The sequence below is a fragment of the Paramacrobiotus metropolitanus genome, unplaced genomic scaffold (genome assembly GCF_019649055.1).
Source record: "Paramacrobiotus metropolitanus isolate TYO unplaced genomic scaffold, Prichtersi_v1.0 Parri_scaffold0000151, whole genome shotgun sequence".
Lineage (NCBI taxonomy): Eukaryota > Metazoa > Tardigrada > Eutardigrada > Parachela > Macrobiotidae > Paramacrobiotus > Paramacrobiotus metropolitanus.
Window position 1 is genome coordinate 184,590 of NW_026570371.1, and position 21,042 is coordinate 205,631.

The 21,042-nt window shown below is 43.7% G+C and overlaps 5 protein-coding genes across 6 annotated transcripts; 4 read left to right on the forward strand and 1 right to left on the reverse strand.

Moving 5' to 3' along the window:
• The first annotated feature begins 375 nt into the window (after positions 1-375).
• LOC129599647 (protein artichoke-like) lies at positions 376-2,909 on the forward strand. The gene is made up of 2 exons (XM_055497941.1): positions 376-1,302; positions 1,493-2,909. Exons 1-2 carry the CDS (start codon positions 633-635, stop codon positions 2,671-2,673), a joined length of 1,851 nt encoding a protein of 616 aa, XP_055353916.1. The 5' UTR covers positions 376-632; the 3' UTR covers positions 2,674-2,909.
• Positions 2,910-3,259: 350 nt separating this feature from the next.
• LOC129599629 (cytochrome P450 2C15-like) lies at positions 3,260-6,581 on the forward strand. 2 transcript variants are annotated; one of them, XM_055497913.1, is made up of 7 exons: positions 3,260-3,444; positions 3,510-3,609; positions 3,860-4,090; positions 4,641-5,162; positions 5,333-5,509; positions 5,637-5,900; positions 6,126-6,581. In XM_055497913.1, the coding sequence occupies exons 1-7, from the start codon at positions 3,286-3,288 to the stop codon at positions 6,311-6,313; spliced, it is 1,641 nt and encodes a 546-aa protein (XP_055353888.1). In that variant the 5' UTR covers positions 3,260-3,285; the 3' UTR covers positions 6,314-6,581. The 2 variants fall into 2 exon arrangements, with proteins under 2 accessions (XP_055353888.1, XP_055353889.1); XM_055497914.1 differs by having other exon boundaries at positions 3,307-3,609; positions 6,126-6,580.
• Positions 6,582-6,829: 248 nt separating this feature from the next.
• LOC129599638 (nidogen-2-like) lies at positions 6,830-8,921 on the forward strand. The gene is made up of 6 exons (XM_055497929.1): positions 6,830-7,175; positions 7,250-7,522; positions 7,893-8,067; positions 8,166-8,332; positions 8,404-8,533; positions 8,623-8,921. The coding sequence occupies exons 1-6, from the start codon at positions 7,064-7,066 to the stop codon at positions 8,759-8,761; spliced, it is 996 nt and encodes a 331-aa protein (XP_055353904.1). The 5' UTR covers positions 6,830-7,063; the 3' UTR covers positions 8,762-8,921.
• Positions 8,922-9,186: 265 nt separating this feature from the next.
• On the reverse strand, positions 9,187-9,911 carry LOC129599655 (E3 ubiquitin-protein ligase XIAP-like). Its single transcript, XM_055497950.1, has 2 exons — positions 9,319-9,911; positions 9,187-9,253 (listed from the first exon to the last, which is right to left on the reverse strand). Exons 1-2 carry the CDS (start codon positions 9,909-9,911, stop codon positions 9,187-9,189), a joined length of 660 nt encoding a protein of 219 aa, XP_055353925.1.
• A 7,572-nt stretch (positions 9,912-17,483) lies between these two features.
• LOC129599656 (uncharacterized) lies at positions 17,484-20,831 on the forward strand. The gene has a single exon (XM_055497952.1). The coding sequence runs from the start codon at positions 17,484-17,486 to the stop codon at positions 20,829-20,831; it is 3,348 nt and encodes a 1,115-aa protein (XP_055353927.1).
• Positions 20,832-21,042: the final 211 nt, after the last annotated feature.

A 21,042-nucleotide genomic window follows, 5' to 3' on the forward strand; every position in this document is an offset into this window, starting at 1 on the left:
TTTTGCTGTTGTGTTTTCGTTGTGATTGCATATTTATTGACTTACGAATTTGCAGTTACAGGGTCACTATACTAGAATGTTTAACATGCGATTAGTGAATGCTTAAATGATATATTGTTAAGTGACTAGTACAATGTAATGTTCATTGGAATTCATACGCAGTATGGTTTGCATACGTTTGCATACGCAGTATGGTTTGCATATATGGTTTGCATATGGTTAGCAACTTCGAATGGCTGCTCTAGCAGTGCAATACGAATGTGTGAGTAAACGCCGGCTCCGCTTTTCATTCCATAGCAGAATTGTTAGCGCGTCCTTATACACAATAATGCGTTGTTTCCCATGTACGAATCAATCGGTTTTGAATTGTTGTTACGTGTAAAACATTCATATTGTCCGCAACACATGTTGAATATACTGTACAGTAAATTCGACGCATCTCATCCTAACTATTAGATAGTACGTACTACTTAATTGGCTGTAGTGGCGTAGTTTGGTCCTCCATAACTTTTGCGACGCGTATGCTGCTGCCACACAGTATCGGACTGTGGATATTCCTACATTCGTAGCGCCGAACTGGACAAGGCGGGAAAAACTGTAACCACTTCAGCAGCATTATCGGAGTGTGCAGCATGTCTCTCTATAAGGCCTTGATAACGTTCTTGTTGTGGATGCATTGTAACGTGACCTTTTGTACCGCATGCCAGTATGCCAATGGCGAAATGGTCTGTTATGTTAACTACGATGGGAATAGGACCACAGAGCGCTGGGAATCCATAATCGAATTCTCCGAGCTGGGATGGAGTGGCCCCTCCGCATCCGGCCGGCCAGATGTGTATCACTGGTTTGCAAATGCAAGTCTTGCCAATGTGACCTCCTTGCGCATCATCAACAATATCACGGACGCCCAGCGTCACCGCGATTACCTTATGTTGTTGCCGCATGAAGCTTTCGATGGACTGACCAATCTGCGGGAGCTGCATATCGCTGATTTTGGAGAATTAGGATTACAGCAGCGCACGCTCCTCCCCATTGCTAACAGCCTGCTCCTGTTAAATCTTACACGCGTTTACAATATTGAACGGATGATGCATCGCATTCCTACGTTTCGTTTGCTCCCAAAACTGCAAGAAGCATACCTTCACAGAAATAACCTGACGGGTATGAATTATACGCAGTGGGCGGAAATGAGTCCACAACTGAAAAAGCTGTCCTTACGTCATAACCGCATTTGTCAGCATTTCGTGAGCGAGTTACTGGAGCACGTGGAGATTCTTGACTTGCACGACAACCGTTGCAACGGTAAGATATTATGTAATGTGCAGCCTGTAGAACGCATTTTCAAGCGGTTTTGTTAAGGTTACATTTTGACGGAATAATGTGTACATCTGCTTCTATTAATTTTGTAAAAGAATTCATATTCAAACATGCTGTGCATATACAGTACATATGAAGACTAATAAGGACCTACTTTCTGTTTCTAAATTTACAGCGACAGCCATCCCCTTTCATTTCTGGAAATTTTTTCCCAAGCTTCAATACCTTGACATGTCGGGGAACAATCTAACAAAGTGGAATTTGTGGACAGACTTTTGGAATCTTTTGATTGGTGACACCAGTTACGACATGCCATTTCGCAACATCCATACTATTATTTGGGCCGATTGCAATATTTCACGCTTACGGCCCTACCACTTCTCCATGTTCACTAATTTAAAGCACTTGGATTTATCCCGAAACCGATTTCTGAACATCTCCAACCATGCGTTTGCTTTTGTAGAACACTTGCATACACTTAATTTATCCGGCAACAGTCAAATGGACTTTCTCGGTGCGGACGTGTTTGCCAACCTGACGGTGCGAAATCTGGACATGTCGCTCTCGGTGCCGGCGACCATTCCATCGTTGTGGACGCGCAATGTCATCGCGCGTCTCCAACCCGGAGTGGTTTCCCTTAACCTCAGTGGGCAGGTCATCCCTGATGGAAAGGTCATTGAACTACACAAATTTCCGCAGTTGGAAGTCGCCAATCTCTCTCGAATGAATTTGAAATCCGAATCGCTGAAGATCTTCTCCAGCAGCCTGAACGTTTCCAGAAAACTTAAGATTGTGGACCTTTCCAACAATGACCTGACGGTCTTCCCCAACGACACCGGTGCAGCATTTCAACGGTCGTTGGGCATGAAAACGCTGGAGAAACTGCTGCTGCATAACAATCCACGTTTACAATGTCGGTCGTGTGGCAATGCGTTTTTGGTGAAGTGGGTGAGCAACGGCAGCGATATTCACCAAGCGGCTAAGAATGTTCTCTGCCAGCCGACAACCGAAAGGTCAGAATGCCCTGTGTGCACGGATGACAAGCAGTTGATCAAACCAATTGACCAGGTCAGTGCGGTGACGGTTTCGCACTGCGGACGTGTCACCACAGATACCACCATCACAAACACCACCGCCGATACCACAACCGGTAAAGTCACTGGCACCACCGCCACCGGTATCACCATTAGTAATACTACCGGTACCACACCCGGTACCATCTCTGGTGCCACTAGCGGTGCCACTACTATTACTACCACTGGTATTACTACAAACAAGCCAAACTACCGCTCTCCGCCGCCACTGACGACAACAAATCGCGGCTCCTTTGGGTTGAGGACTTGTGAATTATGCTAATATCTCTCATATGACTTTCATAATCCGTACTTGCTGCAACAATGACACAAAAGGTCTGTAAATTGCGACTGTGTTACAATTTTATGGATGGACTTCGATAACTGACTTGCAACATATCCCAAGTTCCCTAATGCTTTTAGGCAACGTTTTAAAAAAATTTATTTATTCTATATGGTTACCAACTGCAGTTTTTAGGTACGCGCAGAATTTTCATGATTATTCGCTCTGCTCATGTGGTTGATAATATGCCGCTATATGAAACTAGTCCGATAGACTCTTCTGACAGCGATGCAAATAAAATAAATAATTATTTGTTTTCTAATCTAAACGATATGAATGTAAGCGAAAAGTGGCAATAACACTCGGTTTTCACCGACTTCGGTTGTTGTAGCGATTACTTTGCGTGCCGGCATATTACGGCATATGTGTGCAACGTACGCACCGAAATACATAGGTACGCATAGAAACACCAACATTTTCAGGGTCAAAGTCATACTCGTTTGCACGTATTACTCGTTTGTACGAGTATTAATTTTAATTACACGACGCGCGAGTTACGGGTTTCCGCTTAAAAATCATTCATGCTCGTACTGTAGTGCTGTCTAGGGTCGAATGATTACGATAGGTAGCGGCAGTGATCTGGACCATAGAAATTTTGCCAACTCAGATTGCAGATCCATATTCACGCGCACAACTGAAAATTTTTTGACAGTATTTATACCAGTAGACGATACTAGTACAGTACACAGCATTTTTTTATGTGCAGTGTTGGTAAGTGATCCGTGATCACCGGTTTTTGAATAAGAACTTATTTTAATCTCAACAACATGTTACAGCTTCTGTCTCCTGTAACTGTTGTTCTCGGTTTATTATTAATTGTCTTGGCATGGATCTTCAGACCGAAAAAGTTGGCTAAGCTTCCGCCCAGTCCACCATGTACGCATAATTACTGTATTTATAAATTCAATCAAACATTATTTCTAAATTCAGTCAATCATCGTCGTTGTTTATCAATGTATCGTGCTATTAGATGTACTCGTAGTATTGGGATACAGCTACGTAGCATTATAATTTTTGTTTCTGTTACAAATTTGCATAAAGATTTATTTGAACCTTTTTCAAAATTCTATTTAAATTACAGTAATTCACTAATGTTAATTTAACTGCACGTTTGTTATCCCTGCAGGCACACCAGTAATCGGCAATTTAGATCGCGTCAAGGGCGAAGGGAACGATATGCTGGAACATTTAACTCAGCTGACCGATAAATACGGCGACAATGGCATGTGCACACTGTATTTTGGTCCCCGGGCAAATGTATTTGTCAGCAACTACGAAATCATCAAACAAATGCTCAACGATGATAAATACGCCGGGCGGCCGGCTGGATTGTTCGATACCGTTTTCAAGCGCAAAGGTGAACCAGAAGAAAACTGCATGAATTTACTTATCTTATTTCGCAGATTATGAACAAAAAGGTATACCGACTGTTATCGCTAGTTTAAGGTAACTCCAGACCGGAATTTATTTCTTAGTTAATAACATCACAAATGAACGCAATATTGCCGACTCCAGTAAGAAATGTAGCCGAAACATGGCGAAAACAAAAGCACTTTAATTCCAGTTTAAATTTTAGAAAAAGCGCTTATTTAAGCGCTGTGTAAGTTTTGTGAACGCACAAGTATGCTCAATTTTGTATTACAAATACTATTACATATAAGTATTAGACCCAGTACTGCATTCATTTAGCGCAAGTAATAAAAGGAAATGATAATAGAAGTGATTTTTTAGATGAATTTTTTTAGATGAAATGAACTGCTATTATTTTATAAAACTGCTATTATAATTATTATTACTGCTATTTGGTTCGCAATTACTGTAAATTTACCTTGCACATAATATTATGTTCTGTTCAAAATAGCCTAGATATTTACAAAGTTTGAATCTGATTAACCTTGCTGTTGCAGGCATATTATTCACGGATGGCGAAATATGGAAAGAACATCGCCGCTTTGCCTTATCCACCCTTCGCGATTTCGGACTGGGGAAGACTTGGTTACAAGACCTGATCATTGACGAAGCTCGCGAGTTGGTCGGCGACTTGGAGGGTGTAAACGGGCAGCCGATCAATCCCACCGATTACCTGTCGCCCAGCATTGCCAATGTCGTCTGCGCTATTTCCTATGGACAGCGGTTTAGCCATAAAGACACCCGGTTTCGCCGGTTGGCCAATTTGGTCGCGGAGAATTTCCGGCTAATCGCCAAATTGCGCCTAGTGCAAATCTTTCCTATTATGCGTTTTATACCCTTTACCAGCTGGAGAAGAAATTTTCTAGAGCTAACGGCTAATCAAGCTCAGGAAATCGCCTTTTTTCGTGAATTGATTGAAGACCATAAGAAACACCTGGACGGTGAACTGCGGGATTACATTCATGCGTTTCTAGTGGAGAAAGACAAGCAGTCAAGCAATCCACTAAGCACATATACAGGTAACTCCCGCTTGGCGGTAGGTCGCATAATGTTCTACCGTACGGATATGCATTATAACGTTATAAAAGCGAGCTGCAGTTTTGTTCACTGCGGTATACAGAAGGGTTTCTTCAGGTGTTAGCATGACCTTTGATCTATTAATGTATAACTTGGTGTATACGTTTTGCAGAAGAACAGTTGGAAGTTGTAATGCTCAATTTATTTGGAGCCGGAACGGAAACCACATCGACAACGCTAACATGGGCGATCATGTATCTTTTGGAGAATCCTAACGTGTACGCTAAGGTTCAAGCGGAAGTCGACGAATACATACCGGCTGGACAATACGCTACCCTGGATTTACGCGGTACTAATAAAACACTTCACTCCGTTAACCGAATGTCTTTTGAGGGGTTTGTAAGAGTGTTCTTGAGTCGGTGTTAGTTTACAATTCTCTCAATCGAGTCTGATATGCTACTTTATATATCGTATAGATAAATTACCGTATACGCAAGCGGTAATCCATGAGGTACAGAGGATGGCTAATCTGGTCCCGTTCGCCATTCGCTGCCCCACCGAAGATGTGAAAATCAACGGCTATGAAATTCCTGCCGGAACAATTATCACACCCAGCCTTTACGCTTGCCACATGGATCCAAAGTATTTTCCCGAGCCTCACAAATTCAATCCCGAACGATTCTTGGATGACAACGGACATCTACGATCTAAAGTGGAAGGTTTCATACCCTTCTCAATTGGTTAGTATACGCAGCTTGATTCAATATTCCAGATCTATTCGACCGGATGTGCTATTGCTATTCGACCGGATGTTTCGCTTAATCAAAATTTAGCGTATGTCGCAGCAAATCACATCTTTTAGCGGATGCAGTTTCAACATCCAGCTTACCGACTAATTTAATTTGCACGCAGTTAATTAGTTAAATGTTGTGTGGACAGTGGACTTAATCTTTTTTTTTATTTAGGTAAGCGCTTTTGTCTGGGAGAGTCCTTAGCCCGGATGGAATTGTTCATTTTCTTTCCCAGTCTCATCCGACATTTCACCTTCAAACGTGTATCCGGAAAACCCTTCGACACTGCAAAATCGATTTACGGAAACGTTGTTAATACCCCGCTTTACTTTGAAATTATTTTCGAAAAACGCCAAAATTAATTGTTATCACCGGCATAAGATGATCACAAGGATGATTTAGTCGAAGCCTGAAACACAACATTACGGTATGAGTAGCCATTGGTCATAATTAACCATTTTGAAGCCTTGTTTGTAGCTTGGGCCTTGGTGCAATCCGCACTAACATTAGTGTTATAAGTGGCATTTCGAATGCACAAACGCCAAAAACAGTACTCGTATTAGTACTTAAAACAGGCAGGTCCGACATTTGGTGAGATCCAGTAAATTCATCGTGTATGTTTTGACATCGGAAATTCACAATTGTTTTAAACTAGAGTAGTATTTCGGTTTTATGTCTTGATTATGTTTATAATACAAACTCCAAACACGCAGGACCACATGCCGGTAGATCACGAGGGCTACAAAAAAGTGCCGGTAAATTAATAGTTGTGACATTCATAAGCAACAAAACGGAACATCGTTTTACAAGTAAGTACGAGTGCTACCCTTCGTGAATGTATTGATTAGTCATCTCAATCTTATCCCCAGCTAACCGTTTTGCCACACCGTCGGCTGAATGGCAATACAAACAAAGTGCTACACATGCATCCACAATTTTTATAAATTCTATGTTTTGGTTCTCTATCCAGGCAGAATATACTCAGCATTAGCGTAGTTCCAACAATGGCGATGCCAATGCAATCATTCGGCCGATAACCATTGCCTATACCTTAATTTGTGACAGTTCTGTGATAGCTTCCGTAGTCCTCAAAATCTGACTTGGATGCCGCCATGGCGTTATCTGACGTTTTTTCGACGATGCTTTCGGCTTTCTGCTTATTTCTTGCTCTTTGTTCATCAAACTCTCATTGCTTGGATGTCCTTAACAACTCATCATCCAGAGGTAAACGTTTAACCTGTTGCAACAAACAAACGAAAATCTGAAAGCCAGTTGATTTATACGCGAGTTTTCCGAAGCCACTGCCAAACCTGACAGCATGTCAACCGAGAGCGCACCTACGGATGCGGGAATTTTGGTGTACAGTAGGGGAAACTCAGTGATGAAACTTCCCCTGGATAATATCTCATCCGGCCCGGAAGAGATGGTATCCCTGATCTACCAAATAGCCCTTGGTATGGCCGTCGACTGCCAAGAACGATTTATTTACTGGTCGGATCTCGAAGGACCCACCATCAACCGAGTGCGCTTCGATGGGACGGATCGCAAAGTGGTTCTTGATCGCGATAGCGGTAATGGAAACCGTGGTCACTATAGTGTAACTGTGGTGTTATAGTGTGTCCTCCCGCTGCGGTTTAAGTACACGTTTACAAGCCCGTCGCTATGAATTTCCGATCACCGTATACGCGAGAAGCATAAGCCGAGTTAACATGTGCACGCGATCGTAGCGTAATGGCAGCAATATGTCCCACGAAAGCAATGATACAGACTCGTTGCTACATTATTGCACAGTTGAAGTTTAAAACTTTAAAAAAAAGGTTTTTTAAATCTATGTTCAGAGAAATCGGCGGTCAGAAATTCAACGGACTGCATTGAATCCGCATTGATAACTATGCGTTTCGAAACTGTTACATGAAATTGTGTGCTCTTGCTTTTTTGCAGTGTATTCGGGCGATGGACTGGCCATCGATCCCATAAGCCGCACACTGTTCTGGACGGATGCCACGCATGGTCATATCGCCTGCGCCCGGTTAAACGATACGGAAATGCAGGCAAAAATCCTTATTGCGGATAATCTCTCGAGTCCGGGGTCAATCGCCGTACATCCAAGTAAAGGGTATGTTTTCGGTGTTTGTGGACTGTGATCTCAGTCCTAGGCACCGATTTTTTTGCAACAAAAATGCCGGTTTGTTGGTTCATTTTTTTGCATTGTAGATTAATTTTCTGGGCCGACTGGGATTCGAGTCAGTCGTCTGCTCCCAAGATTGAAGTCGCCCGCATGGATGGCAGCGAGCGACGGACCATTGTCAGCAGTAATTTGATGCTGCCGCATGCACTGACGGTTGATCTCGACACCGATGAAATTTGTTGGGCGGATGCCGGTAAAACTGTCTGATTTCGCCAATATGGCGATGTCAGAATCTAATAAAAAGTTTCTTTTTTTCCTGGGAAGGGACGCATAATGTGGAGTGCGCATCGCTGGACGGCAGTAATCGCAGCATCGTAGTTGCCGCAGATTCATCCATTTCTCCCTTTAGGATGACAGTCTACCGCGGTGTGCTCTATTGGACTGATTGGGCCCGGTGAGAGCTTTTGGCGTTGCGTTGCTGCCTTATTATCATACAATTCCGGCCAATTTAAAAAGCCAGTAATTGCTATGTGCATTTTTCAGTGACAACATTTTGAGTGTGCACAAAGACGGTGCGGGAGAATCGACAATTACCAGTCTCTTACCAAGTGGATCACCCGGAACATTACACGCTGTAACTGCCGTATCCCGGGAATGTTTTGGCTTTGGTGCATTTGTTTGAGATTTTTGCTCACAATTTTTTTACTAGTGACATAGTTTTGACCGTAAATGTATGAGACTGTAACGCGAAAAGATAAAATTATTATTACTTATTATGTGTGAAGGGATCGGTATTACATACCCGATATTCCTACTCTACAGATGCTGTTCGTATGTACAAATTAAAGCTACAAATGTAGTAAGTACCGTACTTTCGTATTAATACTACAGAAGATATGCCGCTAGTCTACCGTCAACTCGGTTTCGGTCCGGTTCGGCTCGGTTTCGGTCCGGTTTTCAGTCGAACCGGTTTGGAGCCGATTGAACCGGTTTGGAGCCGAACTGAATTCCCCTTTCTTTTGTTTATTTTTCCCCACCCTCTTTTTTTTTGTATGAACATGAATGAACATGAAATACCACACAATCTAACAGAAGAAAGCCCAACACTTATTGAAAATAACACCCCGACAAATCGGACACAGTAGCAGCTTGCTTGAACATTTTGCGCAGCAAACTAAATGACCGCAGGGTCTAAACATGATTTCAGAATCATTCTCGTAGCAAACTTTACAGCTCAACTTCTCTTTGGGATTTTCGGTCAGCGTAGCTGGCGGTGCTTTTCGCAATAGCACACAACACGTTGTTTCGGCTTCTTTGCGTTTTTTCCGAATGTCACTGATGAATGCTAAGCCTTTTGTCTGTATAAGATACGGACACTTTGGGTAAGTCCAAGCGTGCTCCTCCCACGGGACATCGTCTTTCTCCCAAGCATGTAGTGCACCTCCACAGTGAAAACAGCGTACACGATCATCCTTGCCCTCATAATAAAAACCGGCCGCAGCCATATCCCTGGGATGCTGTTGTTTGTTTGCTGGCCATTCAGCGTAAGTAGCGAAGCGTGCCTTGTAGTCTTTCATTGCCGGTGAAAACGGAAGTAGTATTCTCTCATCTTCGCCCCTCACACAGTCTGGACGGGCTAAGCGGTGTCGGTAGTATGGTTTATACCGTGAGTTCACCCAGTCACCCATAATATAGCCACAGTATGCACAGTGAATTTCGTCATGCACCCCTTGATAATAAAACCCCTGGCTTGCCAATTCTCTAGGGGCGAGCGACTGGTCCGGCCAGTTTTCAAAACTGTTAAAGCGATTGCTGATCAGTGTCATATCCATTTTGATAATCAACTGAGCACCTGCAATGGGTAGTTGGGGTTTATATAGTGTCTTGGGACTGCGGCGATTCAAGACCACACCTCCAAAACAGTATGGTTACCAGCTATTGGGTCATTAGTACGAAGTCCAACCCCTTGTTGTACCGTAAGGGTAGAGTATTGGCCGGTTATGGTGTTACTGCGCACAAGATCGTTTGCATGGTATAGTATGTACTTTGACACTGGGGCTCTCTGTTTAGTGTCTTTATCGTACAGGTTTAGCCTGAAACTGTATAAATGAACCGTGTTTGCTTTGTACTAGTACGAATGTTGTGTGTAATCAACTATGCATGCTTGAGTGTATTGGGATTAGCATTAAACTGTGTTTGTCATCAGTTCTGAGTAAGTTCTGTCTAATTTGTGTCTAGCACAATAGTCTAGCCTGTTTTCAGTGTATGAGCTTATTCAGTGATAGAGCCCGAAACAATTAGGCAAAGTTATTATTCCCTAGAAATTATTCTGCATTAAGTAAAGGTAGAATGTCGTTGAGTGTTTCAACCATCTTTTGTTATCCACTGGGTACAAAAGAAGAGCCAGATATTAATCCTGGTTTACTAGGTCAAACATTCTTTGGATTTTTGTTTCGTATATAATGTCATCCTGGTTCGTCGCGACAGTGTTAGCCCGGGTTTTTGTTTACGTCTAGACACATTAGTCTGGGTTCTATTGTCTGTCGAGAAATACAATACTTGTTTTTCTAGGTCAACATATAATAAGGTATTATATCAACAAAACTTTCAATTGTTAGAACAATCACTACTATGCAATTCAGTTAGCTAACTAAACAAGGCAGCGGTCCGAGCGTAGCGAGGACTATGTCACTGTTCTCTCGGCGTGTGCGCGGGAGGTCTCCTGCCGTGGCCGAGCGGAGTGAGGCCAGGCTGAGTAAGTATAGTTAGGGCGTATGTGGGAGGGAGTTAGGTACACTCGCTTAGGGAAGGGGAGGTATCTAGTAACGCCCATTTGGTTTCTGTCTGATATTAGCTCGTTTCAGTCTTTCATTGTTTTCGGCTTGATTTTTATTGGTAGTTTGGATTTCTGTCTGATATTAGCGCGTTTCGGTCAATCATTGTTTTCGGGACGATTTTTATTGGTAGTTGCTTGGCAAGATACGCCTACCTCGGTTTCTGTCTGATATTAGCGCGTTTCAGTCTTTCATTGTTTTCGAGATGGTTTTTGGTTGGTTCTTGGTCTGTACGCTAAAAGTTAGTCTAGTTAACTGTATTCAGCTAACATAACGTCATCATACAACGATATCAGACAATAGATAGTACGATTTTCTGGATATCGAAAGTTGAAACTTCGTTTGGTTTCGGGTTATATAAACGCCGCGACCGGGCATTTTTACTTCATTCCAACAGTTTACTTTTCTCCATTGGATTACCTCCATTACCTGCTTTTTTCAGTTAGTTTTTAGTTGTTTAGCAGTTCCTCGGACCCTTAACCATGCCTCGTCTTAGTTATGCCAAGCGTGCAGCCATTTTGGCCCACCCCATGCCTCCTCACATGTTCCTATTTGTCAACCGGCAGCACTACGTCTTGTGGTCCATCAAGCAAGCTGGTAAGTTGACCTTTAATCTAGTTTTTCTTTTGAAATAAATTTAAAAAATAAAAATTAAAAATATTAATTTTCTATAGATGAAATTATGGAATACCTTAAGATATGGAAGTCGAGATCTGATGAAGAGAATGTTAAACAAGCTCAGCATTTCAAGGGTATGTTTTAATTACTGTTTTTTCTAGTTTGATCATATTTCTAATTTTTATTTTATTTTCATTAGATATTGTAAGCACTGTACTTCGTGTGGCGTTGAAGGCTGATTACACGTGGGTTAAGGGCATTGGTCAGGATCACCGTGATCTGATGGATTGGTTGCACGAGCTAGAGGTATTATTTAATCAATTAGATAAACATTTTTTGAAACCCTATTATAGATTTTTTATCTTTAGAAACTGATTGACGCTTTGTGCCCTGGTTTGTTTGTTAACGTGCGTGCCTGGAATTACGTTGCTGAGCTGCCAGAACCGCCCCTGTCGTATCGTAAGGCTAAACCAAAGGCTCAGCGTAAGGCTCAACCAAAGGCCAAGCCTCAGGTGAAGCGCGTGGTTAAGCCGAAGGCTAAACCCGTGTCTAAGCCAAAGGCTAAGTCGTTGGTGAAGCCGAAGGCTAAGCCTTTGGTGAAGCCGAAGGCTAAGCCTGTGATTCCACCCATGCCTCGCCTCACTTTCCCCAGCTGCTCCGAAGTCATCACCATTGATCCGCCTACGCCTCGCCTCGTCTTCCCTAGCTGCTCCGAGGTCATCACACTGGACGACTCTATTGCGGAGGGTGAGCGCACCATGGACTTCAGCAGCATTTGGGGTGAGCATACGCCTGTTCAACAGTTGACTGTGGAGTTGGAGGAGATGGTACTGGATGACGGACCTGTCTCACTGCATTCTTTTGATTTCAATGACACTTGGATGCCATCTGTTAACTTTAAGTTCAATTAGAATGTGTGTGTGTGTGTGGTTATTGCGAATGTTTTTCTGCTTCTTTAAGCTGAGTTCAACAATAAAACTGTGTTTTCGTTTTGTGTGATGGACTTTTTCAGAACATTGTATAATAAAAAACTGTTTGTTTTTTGTGATGGACTTTTCTGTGTTCTTATGGGATTTTACATGGGAATAAATGTCGTTTGAGAAAATACGTATTATGTCTTTGATATAGTAGTTAGATTAGAGAGAAAAGTTAGAGAAAAAGAGAGAGAGAGAGAGCAAAAAAAAAAAAAAAAAAAAAAAAGAAGAAAGAAAGGAAAGCCAGACGATAGCGAGCTGAGGCCACGCCGACTCGCTACGCTCGGACCGCTGCCTTGTTTAGTTAGCTAACTGAATTGCATAGTAGTGATTGTTCTAACAATTGAAAGTTTTGTTGATATAATACCTTATTATATGTTGACCTAGAAAAACAAGTATTGTATTTCTCGACAGACAATAGAACCCAGACTAATGTGTCTAGACGTAAACAAAAACCCGGGCTAACACTGTCGCGACGAACCAGGATGACATTATATACGAAACAAAAATCCAAAGAATGTTTGACCTAGTAAACCAGGATTAATATCTGGCTCTTCTTTTGTACCCAGTGGATAACAAAAGATGGTTGAAACACTCAACGACATTCTACCTTTACTTAATGCAGAATAATTTCTAGGGAATAATAACTTTGCCTAATTGTTTCGGGCTCTATCACTGAATAAGCTCATACACTGAAAACAGGCTAGACTATTGTGCTAGACACAAATTAGACAGAACTTACTCAGAACTGATGACAAACACAGTTTAATGCTAATCCCAATACACTCAAGCATGCATAGTTGATTACACACAACATTCGTACTAGTACAAAGCAAACACGGTTCATTTATACAGTTTCAGGCTAAACCTGTACGATAAAGACACTAAACAGAGAGCCCCTATTAACTGACAAAACATTGCGGCGAACTTACAAAAAAAAATAATAAAAAAACAATGCGGCGAATTTTTTAAAAAAGTGAAATGACCCGACAAGGTTTAGTGGCGGCGGAAGCGGCGAGGAGCCGAATCGTTACCTGGATCAGCCGAACGCTTCGGAGCGTAGACTTCTTCGTAGAAGTGGTCGGTTGGCGAGTCCTGGATGCGCTGGATTCGATCGAAAACAGTTGGCGAATCGGGGTCAAGGATGTAGCGACACAGACTGATGTCGTCGACAACCAGCCGCGAAATGGTCACAGGCGAGACAGCGTGCGTCGAATGGTGGGGAGTTGATGGGCGGCGGCGTCGACGATTTGGAGCATTCATAATGTGGGAGTGGAATGGGTCGGCCCTAGGCATTGGGGTTGGCGTAATCAGCGAGAGCGTATTGGAATTGGAAGGCTGACGTGGAGTTGGTGGAGTTGACGAACGGCGTCGGGGGCGTGGATGACGGGCTACCGACGGACGGCTGCGAAGTGGAGACAGGTCAGGAGTAGTCAGGCGAATCAGGTTGGAAGTGGAAGGCTGTCGCGGTGATGGTGGAGGCACACGCATTCTGACCACACGATCCACAGCCCAACGATTTTGAGGCGCTGGGCTAGCAAGGCGTCGCTCCAAATTCATCGACACAGGTGACAGCGATGGAGAAGGGGAGCGAGGACTGTACTCCACGAGTTGTGGCAGCGATGGGGCTGGGGATGGAGAGCGTGGGTTGTACACCATGGGAGCTACCTCCGGCAGTGGGGTAGCAGGTCCCCGTGACACGGAAAAGGCTAGTTCCTCCTCCACATCGTCATCCATGTTAGTGAATATGACGTCACCTGGGGAAGGTAGTCTCTTGTTTTTTGAAACTTTTTTAAATATTTCTTTATTCAACATTTTACAAATCCTGCTTACCAGCAGCTTGATCAGCATACGCAACCCGCTCTTCATAAGTCCCTTGGTTCCACAACCAGATGAACCTATCCACCTCCACGGCCTCTTCAGCAAACTGACTCAATGGATCCTCCAACTCCAACCCGGAATAATCCTCCATAACATCAACAACATCAGCAACATCAGCAATGGCAACATCATCAACGGACACGGACTCCCAGGAGGAATTGGAAGAAGCGGATTCGGATCGGGTAGACATCGTGAAAGGTCACAGAACTAACTGAAAGCTAGTAAAACTAAACTGGTAAAGAAGGTACGGTAAAAGTAACTGTGAACAATCTAACAAACTAACGAGTCCAACTGATCCATGCGGTAATAATCCAGAAGGAATAAGAAAACTGTTGGAATGAAGGAAAAGCGCTTGGTCGCGCTGCTTATATAACTCGAAATAACATGGAGTTTCAACTTTTGATTTTAACGATCTGTACGACCAATTGTTTGAATTCGTTGTACGCTGACGTAATGTTAACAGAGCGCCGTTGACTAGACTGATTTTTAGTGTTTAGACCAAGAACCAACCAAATCCATCCCTAGAACAATGAGTGACCGGAATATGCTAATATCAGACCGAAACCAGGTGTGGGTATGGTCTAACTTACTCAACCAATAAGATACCACTTGGAAAACAAAGAATGACTGGAACGCACTAATATCAGAGAGAAACCAAGTAGGCGTTACTCGGGTCCTGCCTTGCTCCTAACCAACGTTGCAAACTCACGCCTCCTGTTTATGATGTCGGGAGATTCCACAAGATGAATAAGGTACGAGAGGCTTTGTCAGAACAATTGAGTTCTGAGGCAAAACATCCATTGTGTCTTGTTTTTCTGGGTCAAGCGACTTGTTGATTCACCGTTAATCCCGGATCCTGTCGCGACAGCAGACTAGATTCTATTATTCAAAACTGCCTCGTCTTTGTTTTAAGCGCCTTATTGAGGTACCCTGTTACGTATCATGTATCCGAGATTAGTCGCGACAGTGTCTAGATTCTTTTGTGAGTAAAACTAATTAGAACTTGTTTTTCTGGGTCAAACTACCTTTCATTTGGTCCTTTCTCAGTCTCTGGAATCCGGACTTTGTCGCGACATTAGTCTAGTTTCCATTGTCCAAGAAAACCTAATGGAGCACGGTTTTTCCGGGTTCTAACAATGGTTCTGCCTTAGCTCTTTGATTAGTAAGAATTTTCCATCGCACTCTCCGCCCACCGTATGTTTCCACCTCCTACTAAAGGGGATGGCTGCCCATAAGACCGAGCAACCCCTTTAATGGTATTTCTTGGTCTAGTAAAGGACTGGGGTTGTCTTTATTCATACAACCTTCAGGGAGACACAACTGCACTAGAGAAAAACGACACATGGAACGTTCTAGCCAATAGGAGTCATTCGAAAAAATCTTCCAAGTTGCGCGCGGTGAATATAAACCCATGTTTCTCAAGCAAATCCATCATTTTCTGCCGTTACATCATTTGGTCAGAATAGTTTGTGCTTGATTATCGTGTGATTGTGAGTGTACTCATGGCTTTGCCGGATCCTATGCCCACAACTTCAGAAGAGCTTCCGGGATTGATTGGTAAGTCAATGATAATTTTTGGATCATGATTATTTTTTATTCTACTTTCGTACCTTTAAATACTACTACTTTTCAATTTGGTCGTACCGTAGCGTTTTTTATTCGGTAGTGTAATGCATGTGATAGCATAACCTATTATTCTGTATTTCGATAAAATTCTGTAAGATTTTTTAACAATTTATCGAGACTAGAAAAGGTTTTTCTGTAGAGAAAGCGGATAATCTGATTGCGGAATGGAAGGGTTATACTCTTGCCGAGAAAATCCTAACGTACTTCCACTCATACATTCAAGCTGTGCTTCTGTGGAATGAACTTTCGTGGTTAGTCTGTTGTGAAGGAGGACTTGCTGCGTTTTATCGGGTGTCTTGGTTCAAGGTAAACGTCTTTGGTTTTTTAGCAGTTAGTAACTAAATCGAAAATATGATTGTTTTTAATAAGCAATTAAAGTTTTTAAATATCAAAGGTTCTGAACCGTTGGAAAAGTTTCATTGCAATTGTCACTAGTGTAATGGTTTTCTCTTCAGTAAATGGTACAGCGAAAATACGTTTGGTTTTTTTGGATATTAGTTCTCGCACATCGTTTATTTGAATATTTTTTTGGTAGATTGACCTTGTCGACTTCTACAATAATCGTATAAAGACTGATCCTGACAACTCTATGGATTCTGGCTTCTTGGAGCACGATTCGGACGAAGCTGACAGTGACGTTGGCGACGAGAACGACGAAGGAGGCGTGGCCGTCCTAGCTGACGACACTTTTGACGAACCACCATCAGAAGTGGAGAGCGAATTCGTGCCGGAAACTGAGGACGAGCTGGAGGCTACTTTGCTGCTGGAGGAACTTGACTTGGCTGAACGAGAGGAGCTGATTGCGTACGTCAGTGGCGAGAAGCGTGGTCATTCGGAGGTGGACAACGACGGCGACGACGACAACAACGAACCGCCAGCCAAGAAGCAGGAGATCGAGGTGATTACTATTGATTAAAACTGGTTCCATCAGTGCATTTTTTTCAACCCGTATTGTTTTTTTGAATGCTGTTTGTAACAATTGTTTTTTATGACCCATATTTGCTGGTTGAATTTAGCTTATTGTTATTACAAAACGTGTTTTTTTTTTCGATAATGCAATCTCATTTCTTTGCTGTATCCGTTGTCAGCATTCCATTCAACTGTGTCTTGTGATATGTATTATTATGATGGGGTGACGGAATCATATTACCCGGGCCGTAATGATGTAGCTGAATAATACAATGCTGCGCTTTTTCGGTGTTTTTAATAGGTAACTTATCAGAAACATACAATTATCGTCATACATTTTTCACGTTTAAACATGAAAGGGGGAGTGGTTACTTACCGGCGCTGCTAGCGCCGGTAAGTATCCACTCGCGCCCACTGGAACGCCCAAAGGTGGGGCCTAGAAACACTGCTGACCAATTACGTCACGTTGCAGAAAACGACAAACCAATGAGCACAATCTACGCTTTCGCATCTCGTCTATAAAAGCCACGCGGCACGCGTTTTTCTCTTTATTCTTTCGAAAATGGCTTACCAGTTGTCTGCTTCTGATCGTGAGGCTATCGCGGCCATGCTTAACGATCCGTGGATGGATGTTGATGATGATCATGCTAATACGTATCGCTTAACCACTGAGGATCAGGACGCCATTAACCATATGCTAGCTAATCCCAATGAATTCAATGAACACGATGAGCAGACTCTCGTAACCGCCTTACTACATCACGACGAAGTTAATCAGTTAAGTCCAGATTCTCTAGCTGCCGCCCTTGCTCTTGCACACATGGATGACTGGCAATATGAGGATCCACCGCAAGCCGGCGGAAGTGTAGCCAGGGGTGAGTCGATCCCGGATTTCACAGGCCTCTTCCAGCTTGTCAAAGAATCGGAGCGCGTTTTCAAAACTTTCAACAGCACCGAACAGAAGTACCGCGTTGAAATTGCCCCCCTACCCCGAATTTTCCAAAAGGAAGAGACCATGCTCATTATGCCAGAAATCTTACGCGTCATAATGGATATGTGTTTTAAAGAGTTCGCTCCTACGGACCGTGTTGTTGTGGCTCTGAAATCCGACGGTCTCGAAAGAGCGTTCTACTTAACCATGCGGAAGCTTTCTGACTTCAGCATACCCGCGTTTTTGCATCGTATTGAGCTGTTGAACTCTGGGCAGAAGTTAGTCATTGACGATTCATTCACCATACGTATCTGGCGCTCTATTATGCCTGCTGGTGGATCCTGGTTTCTCAGACATCAGTACGTTAAGCATGACAAGAATCGTTTCAAGACGTCCATTGTATCCGTCCGTGTAAACAATAACCTATGCTTACCCGCCGCTCTGTTTCTGGGAAAATTTCGCCTGACGCATGATTTACAAGTGCCGCAGCATAAAAATAAATGGAACAACTATATACGCTCGGACCGCACAGCCAATCTGGAAGACCAAGCTGTGAAGATAATGGAAGAGTGTCTTCTACCCCCTGGCCGTTACTGTGACCTTGATGACCTGGAAGTGTTGCAGAAGGAAGCCTTCCCAGAGTTCCAAATCAAAATCATTTCAGCCAACCAGGGTGATATGATTATTGCACGGGTACCAGAGCGTAAAACCCATGATATGCAGGAAATCTTTCTGTTGCTGGACAATGAGCATTTTAACCTTGTCACCACGGCTACTGGGTTCTACTGCTCCCCCTACTTCTGCAATGATTGCGATCGACCGTACCATCATAAAGAACGTCACCGCTGCGGAGGCAAGTGCAGATTGTGCTACCGTGCCAAGAGCAATTGTCTGGTGGATAATCCCGTCAACTGCACTGACTGTCACCGCCGCTTTCTCAACCAGCAGTGTTTCGACATTCATAAAAGAACAAGGAAAAACGGGAAAACCTACTGCCAGACCATGTTCATCTGCCAGAAATGCGGAGTGTTTGTGAATCTTTCCACTCGGGGAAAGGATGCAAAGCATCAGTGCGGTGAATTTTACTGCAACACATGCTACGGCTATTTCCTCCAAGCCAACCATTGTTGCTATATAAAGCCTCTGAAGGCGCCAGCAACACCCTGGCTTGGCGATGAAGATATGAAATATATTTTCTTCGACTACGAAACCTACAATGATCCTGTGAACGGACACGTACCCTCGTGTATTGTGGCGCAGTACGCCGACGGTTCCGAAGTCCGCTTTCCAGAAGACGGTCAGCCGATGAATACGGAAGTTGGTGATGCTTTTGGTCGTTGGTTGCTTCAAGAGAAGCATCGTGGGTTTACCATTATCGCGCATAATTTTCGGGGCTACGATGGGCATTTTGTCCTGAAGTATATGTTGGATAATGGATTGAAAGGGGTGGAGGTCATCAAACGGGGTACGCAACTGCTGGAATTGAAGTACCGCAAACTGGGCATCCAATCCCGAGATACACTCAACTTCCTGGCACTGCGGTTGAGTCAACTACCGAAGGCTGTTGGTTTGGAGCTTGAAGTGCAGAAAGGTGATTTCCCTCATCGGTTTAATAAGCCTGAGAATTGGGATAAAGTCGATTTGCCTTGGCCCGATCCGGATCAGTATATGATTGATGGGATGCGGAAGCAGCAGAAAGCTGAATTCCTCAAGTGGCACGCTGAAGCAAAAGCCGCCGCTAATGGAGTATTCAACTTTCGCGAGCAGATGATGACGTATTGCTCGAACGATGTTACGGTCTTGCGGCTCTGTGCGTTGAAGTTTATCAACGACTACCGTACACTCACTTCGTTGAATCCCATGGAGAGCATAACCATGCCCGCCGCCTGCTATCGCTACTGGAAAACCTTTCACCTTCCTGAAAACAAAGTCGCTGCCTTAGCCAGCCATGGTCCTCACAGAAACCGACGCACCAGTATCCAGGCCGCGCAATGGCTGGAATGGGAGAATATGAGTGCTAATGGGCGCATACGCCATGGTCGAAACGGAAAAGAAGTCAAAATTGGTCGATACTTTGTAGACGGCCTCGACGAGGAAACCCAAACCGTTTACGAGTACAATGGCTGTGTTTTCCATGGGCATCCCGCTTGCACCGACGAAAACGATGTGGTCCCGTACTCCAAGAAGAAAATGCGAGAAGTCTACGAAGAATACCTAGAACGTGAGCGTTTTCTCGAAAGCCAGGGGTACACTGTGGAAGTGAAATGGGGTTGTGAGTGGCTCAGAGAGCGGGAGGATCCATTTATTGCCGGATTTTTGCAGCACACGAACATACGAGAGCCAATGAATCCACGTGATGCCTTCAAGGGCGGGAGGACAAACGCCAGTCGTCTATTTTACGAAGTAAAGCATGGGGAAGAAATTAGACACTTTGACGTTGTCAGCCTCTATCCCTTTGTGAACAAAACGAAGGCGTATCCAGTTGGTCAACCTGAAATAATCATATCCAATTTCAAGGATGTCAAAGATTATTTCGGGTTTGTTTACTGTAAAGTCGCTGCACCGGATGAATGCCTGTATCCAGTCTTACCGTTGACGATCAACGACAAACTGATGTTTGTTCTATGCAAAAAATGCGCAATGGAGAAAGTGACCAGCCGCTGTGTCCATTCCGATGAAGAACTGTCTTTCGAAGGGATCTGGTGCACACCAGAGCTACATCATGCGGTGGATGTGGGGTACCGGGTTGTCGAAATGTACGAAGTCTGGCACTGGGCGCAGACGGACACCAAACTCTTTGCGGCGTATATGAATAAGTTTCTGAAAGTGAAAATGGAAGCAAGCGGTTGGCCTGCGTGGTGCGATACGGATGAGAAGAAGGCAAATTTCATTCAGATGGTCAAAGACCGTGAAGGTATTATCCTGGACCCTGACGCCATGGTTTTTGATGCCGGAAGGCGCTCGCCAAAGTCGCGCTGAATAGTCTTTGGGGTAAGACTGGCCAGAGCTGCGATATGAATTCCACGGAATTCGTGTACGATCCCAAACGATATTCTGATCTGTGTCGTTCAAAAGCTATTGAGATTCATGATGTGTATGGTGTGAGTCCAACGTGTCTGATGGTAACACATTCGAAAGTGGATGACTACAACGAAGGTGGCAATGGAACGAATGTTGTTGTTGCCGCTTT